The sequence below is a fragment of the Populus alba genome, chromosome 8 (genome assembly GCF_005239225.2).
Source record: "Populus alba chromosome 8, ASM523922v2, whole genome shotgun sequence".
Lineage (NCBI taxonomy): Eukaryota > Viridiplantae > Streptophyta > Magnoliopsida > Malpighiales > Salicaceae > Populus > Populus alba.
Window position 1 is genome coordinate 4,450,247 of NC_133291.1, and position 6,151 is coordinate 4,456,397.

At 32.5% G+C, this 6,151-nt stretch overlaps 1 protein-coding gene across 1 annotated transcript; it reads left to right on the top strand.

Moving 5' to 3' along the window:
* Positions 1-582: 582 nt before the first annotated feature.
* Positions 583-5,333, top strand: LOC118055838 (xylan O-acetyltransferase 1). Its single transcript, XM_035067843.2, has 5 exons — positions 583-1,050; positions 1,220-1,391; positions 1,606-1,811; positions 1,954-2,112; positions 4,780-5,333. The coding sequence occupies exons 1-5, from the start codon at positions 635-637 to the stop codon at positions 5,114-5,116; spliced, it is 1,290 nt and encodes a 429-aa protein (XP_034923734.1). The 5' UTR covers positions 583-634; the 3' UTR covers positions 5,117-5,333.
* Positions 5,334-6,151: the final 818 nt, after the last annotated feature.

The following is a 6,151-nucleotide window of genomic DNA, read 5'->3' on the forward strand; positions in this document are numbered from 1 at the left end:
TTTTATTTTTAACATTAAAACCATTAAAAACATCAATTTAATATTTTTTTTTAAATAAAAAACAATTCAACTGCAATATCAAGCATGAACATATAATACAAACGCTCTCACATGATTTTTTTTTTTTTTTTTTACTGGAAATAATTTTTTCTTCTAATTATATATATTAAAACCTGAACAACTTGCTAAAATCAGGTTCAAGTGGAACACGGCAGGTCTTGCTTTCTCTCATCAATCCAAAATATATTTAGAATTAGTCAACACACGATTTCTTCCCCTTATAATTTTAATGGTGTTCGTTGGTTCGTAGGAACTGTGGAAAGCTGAATCAATTTTACGGGCAAGGCTTGCCATTATTAAAGGAACGTGGATGCTAGCTAGCATTGCTAGCTACTAATCAAATAACTATATTTCCATTATGTATAAAAAAATTGTATATATCTTCACAGCACCAATAAATTATCATAAACGGGAAGACTAATGGTTGGAAAAAGAATAAGAAGGAAAACTAATGATACCGACATTAGCTTTTTTGTTCTTTTTTTTTTTAATATATTCTTTTTCAGCACTCTTTCATAATTCGTAGCGTATATAATTCACCTCCAGGCAAACCCAGTTCCTCTAAACAGTCACGATGGAGCAGGGAAAATTTGGCAATATTCTGAAACTCCAACACTCTAAACTCGTATCAACTACTGTAGCAATATTCTTGATCTCTCTCCTTCCCTGCTTTGTTTTCAGTGAGCACACGAATTCGGGATCAATCCCGTCCCACTTAAAGAGTGACAAGAGTCATCACCGAACTGAAAGAGAACAAGAAGACAGAGAAGTGTTTGTGTCAGCCAAACAAGTGGAAAAGCTTCGATCGAAAACAAAGGATTCCTGTGATATATTCACAGGAAAATGGGTTTTTGATAACAAAACACATCCTTTGTACAGGGAAGATGAATGTCCTTATATCCAACAATGGATTTCATGCACAAAGAATGGAAGGCCGGATTCCATGTACCAGAGTTGGAGGTGGCAGCCAAAAGGTTGTTCTTTACCAAAGTAAGTATATTTATTTCTTTGTTAATTATAACTTATAAAGTATCATGACCAATATGAATCATTAATTGTTTGTAGTTTATGCTATTAGTTATTCGTAATTGTTGCTATTTGAGGAATGCTGCTGTTAATAAATAAATATATAATATATTATTTTTGACGGGGGATGAAGGTTCAACGCCAAATTGTTCCTCGAGAAACTTAGAGGGAAAAGGCTTATGTTTGTTGGAGATTCGATACATCAAAATCAGTGGATGTCCCTGGTTTGTTTGGTTCAATCCGCCATTTCACCTGGCAAGAAGAGGACGGCCTTTTCCACCTATAGCAACCGTTTCATCATTGAGGTAACACATACGTACATTTTCGACCTACTTAAGCTTTTATTTCCTATATATTCATTGCCTTGGGACGAAACAAGAAGAAGACGACGACGACGACGACGATAAGAGATAGAAAGCAAGGGGGGAAGGAATTCAGGAGTGTAAGTTTTTCCATGAGGCAGTAATTAAGTAAGGGATTTACTGACAATTACAGCATGATTTTTGTTTTCTTGATCAGGAGTACAATGCTACCATTGAATCTTACTGGGCTCCGTTTCTAGTAAAGTCGAACGGAGACCCTCCAAAAATGAGGAACGGAGCATCGAACATTTCAATAATTTCTGATTCAATTTCAGAGAAGGGACAGAAGACTTGGAAGAGAACAGACTATCTCATCTTTGACACGTACGCCTGGTGGATAAAGCATCCCACTGTGAGACTGATGTAAGCACTATATATATTATGCTATATGTATGTGTGTGTACTCAAGAATAATTAATTCTTGAAGTCTCCATTTTTAGATAAGAGTAATCTCGACCATAACAGTAAGCAAGCTAACTCTTTACCTGTGTGATCGATGAAAAAGACAAGGACCATTTGACGAGAGGGCCAAGGAGTATGATGTAGTCGAAGCACATGTAGCGTATGAAAGATCGTTGAGGACATGGGCCAAGTGGGTTGACGAGCATGTCGATCCTACTCGTACCGAAGTTTTCTTCAACAGCATGGCTCCTCTACATGTCAGGTAAATAACAAGGAATTCCCTTTTTTTATGGTTCAATAGCTAGACGTATTTTATATTAGTTAAACATAATCTTAATTATTATTTTTCTCAAATTATTAGAAAAAAAAAAAAGGAAGAAGAAGAAGATCACGACTTCTATATCAGCCCAGTTTATTCAAGGGATAAATTCTCTCGAACCTTGCGTTCAAATTCAAAAATTAAAGTAAACGAAGAAGTCAAATCTCTTTAATCACCAACCTATCTTTGAAATTCTGTTTTGTATATCATTTATTTTAAGTGAATACAAAATAACTTTTATTACTTTGATTAAATATATATATATATATATATATATATATATATATATATATATGTTACTTTCTTCAACGCACGTGATCAATATATAACCACCTTGAAATTTTTAAAATTAGAAGTATTCACTTAAAAATTCATCAAAAATATAAGATTAAATTATAATCCACTCTTGGCCTAGTTTAAAAAAAATAGTGTCCTTAATTTGCTTGTCGGTTGTTTAAATATTACCTTATCAGCGAGAATAATATAAAACTATAGCCATCCCGTACAAGTAATTAACTAAATATAAAAATACACCATTAAAGTCAATAAAATTTAATCGACATGTGAAGGAATTAAAATAATTATACATGTACTAGAAATGATGTTTTTCTATTGAAATGGCATAATTGTAAATTTTTCTATTTATATTTGGTATTTTTATCATTTTACACTTATCCTATTTATTATATTTTTTATCTTTATTTTTTTATAATACTTTTTTAGTTTTTTTTTTTCTTTATAGCTTTTTTTTAAAAAAAAATATTACTATTTATTTTTTATATTTTGAATATTTATTACTCTACACTTGGTTTATTTATGTTATTTTTTTTGTTCTTATCTTTCTTCTTTTATAATTTGTGTTAATTTTTTTTTCTTAACACTTTTTGTTTTTGAAAAATTATTATACAATAGCTAAGGAAATGATGCTTCAATATAGCAATTACAATATTGTTTCATTCTTCCATTGCATTAAAATTAGTTTGAGATATTACTTGTTTTTATTAACACATATGATTTTTACTGTATTTTATTATATATAAGTATCTACTTTTTAATTCATAATTATATTTTTTACTCGATATCAAAAAATACGTTAATAACATCTACATATTAATTCTCTTGCGTTATAAAAAAACATTATTTGACTTGTAGCAAGCGAGTTGAATGGATATGTTAGCACTTTATTTTTTGCATTTATTGATATAGATGGTTTTTGATATATTTAATTAAATACATGCATAGTATTTTTTATATATAATTATAATTTAAATTTTTTTTAAATTTGTATATATTTTTTTTCTTACAAAATAAATTATCCAACTCGTGAGTGACGAACCATATGTAGTTTATATAGAGTCTAATCAATTCATGATATTCTTGGAACGTGAATTTTTAAAGATATATGCATTCTTTTACCATGTTAATTCCAGTCATAGAGAATAACATCTTAACCTTGAAAAAAAATTTATTACCCTCTAAATTTGATTCCTGTCGTCTGAAAATTAATTTAAATCCTCTCACTGTCGATTCATACCTCTAAATTGATTCTTAGTTACAAAATATGTATCATTATCCATTGAATTTTGAACTCTAATTTCTGATATTGATAAAACTGAAATCAAGTCTTATTCTTGAAAACCAGTTCTTAACCTTCGAACATGAAGTCTTATCATTTGAAATTTAATCCCAACAACCACATTAAATCAATTAAAATATACCTTGAAATCAACTCCTATCATCCAATTGCTAATTCTTATCCTTTGAAAATCAACTTATATCCTCAAAATCTGAATTAATTCTCACCTTATGAAACTGATTCCCATCACAGGGATTAACAGTGTAGAAATTTAATGACAACCTTTTTATCCTATGAAATTCGATTTCATCCAATGTCAGTCCTTTTCATATCAATTTTTACCGTCTAAAATTGATTTCTAGTCTGTTGCCAATCTTTAGCCTATAAAATTTGATTTGACCCAGAAAATTGTATTACTACCATTTAAAATTGATTTATACTAATTGATAATAACCTACAATACTCTCCCTTCAATATGAATTTTTTTTACAGTAAAGTTGATTTCTATCTTTTCAAAATCATATCCCATCCTCTAATTATGGATTTCTACCCCCTCTAATTGAATTGCTACCTTCTTTGTAATCGACTCACACCCTTTAAACGTTAATTTCTATTTTTTCGATGAACCACTATGATTTTATTCTTCTGATAACCCACCAATGAAAATTATTATCCTCTATTAATAACCTTTAAGAATGGATCCCTGCCATCTAAAATGATCAATCACCCTCTTACAACATCAATTTTTATCGCCTGAAATTGATTCATATCACCTAAACGTACAAGCATATCCCTTGATACAGATTTATAATTCATTGTTTACACACACACATGCACGGGCTTTCGTGGTCCACAGCACAACGAAAGGGAAAAGGCAAAAAATAAGTTTACTGTTCCTTTCAGCAACAGCATAATAATAACATGGATTGGAAATGGAATATCTTGATGGGGACTGTAACTCTTGAAGTTGATTAATTAGAAAGAATATTGGCGATGGCGGATTACAACTTACAAGTGAATGCCTTGCGTTACAGGGCCTTGGACTGGAACAACCCAGATGCGGTTATGTGTGAGAAAGAGACTACTCCAATTCTGAACATGTCCATACCATTGGAGGGCAGCAATGACCATCGATATTTTGCAATAGCAGAAAAGGTGATCCATTCCATGAAATTTCCAATCAAGTTTCTCAATATAACCACCCTCTCCGAGTATAGAAAAGATGCACATCCTTCTATTTATAACAAGGTGCCCTCACGGGAGCAGAAGGCAAATCCAGCCAAGTATTCCGACTGTGTTCACTGGTGTGTCCCTGGGCTGCCTGATACATGGAATGAGCTGCTCTACGCATACATCACCAACCAATATTGATTTCTATATATGCCGTTTTCTTATATACTAGTATTGGTGTTTCAATGAATTCTTGTCCATCATCATCATCACCTAATTATATAGTTGGCAGCTCATTAAAATGAGGAATTAAGTTGCCTTTTATTTGAATATCCTGAAGCAAATGTGAACGGTGTATCTCTAAAGGGTAGTGCTAAATTCACTATGAAATTTAATATTTTCACTGCTTGCTCTTCAAGATGGACTAGTGTGGCCTCTTCAAATCAACATCAATGAGGAGGGTTCGTTGATCTGGAATATTATAACCATTAACGGAGAGGGTATACTGGCTATTTTAAAGAATAAGCAGTGATAATGACAAAACTATCGTTGAATTTAGCAGCACCCCTCTGGCCCTCTCTTAATAACATATCTAAAATCTAGAATGTGTAGCGTTTTGATGTTATTGCCATAATTAATATCAATATCATTTTATTCTATACTTATTTTGTTTATAGATCTGAACTCTTGCAGGGTTTAAGATGCTTGAAAAGTTTCGTTTGCCAAAGTTTTCATAGATTCCATAGCTGTGCAATACAGTATATACGTTGGAAATAAAAGACAACGCCCTGAAAATAGGAGGATTTTCTAGCCGGGCTGCCAAGCATCACATCACCTGATTTGAATTTCGGCAGTAAAAGACAACGCCCTCTGAAAATAGGGGGATTTTCTAGTCGGGCTGCCAGGCATCTTATCACCTGATTTGAGTTTCGGCAGTAAAAGACAACGCCCTGAAATTAGGGGGATTTTGTAGTCGGGCTCCCAAAAATCATATTATCTAATTTGAATTTCGGCCGGCGACGCGCTAAGCGCCTCACCAGCACAAGAACGTTGAGAGCTTTTCGTTTCTGGGTCTGTGACACATCCAGTCCAAGCATTAGAGAATACTATGCGTTTTTGAGTTTGGGCTTTCATCATGAACTTGTCGAGGTTTTTTTGGATTTGGGCCTCTGACGCAATTTGTAGGGTTCAATCTGCCATTCCTCCTGGCATGAAGAGCTTGGAGTATTGGAATTG

Excerpts from the sequence above, each read along its gene's own strand:
- LOC118055838 (XM_035067843.2), top strand. The coding sequence starts at position 635 with ATGGAGCAGGGAAAATTTGGCAATATTCTGAAACTCCAACACTCTAAA. Across the intron at positions 1,051-1,219 it reads AAAGGTTGTTCTTTACCAAA|GTTCAACGCCAAATTGTTCC; the intron begins GTAAGTATATTT and ends CGGGGGATGAAG. Across the intron at positions 2,113-4,779 it reads ATGGCTCCTCTACATGTCAG|GGCCTTGGACTGGAACAACC; the intron begins GTAAATAACAAG and ends CTTGCGTTACAG.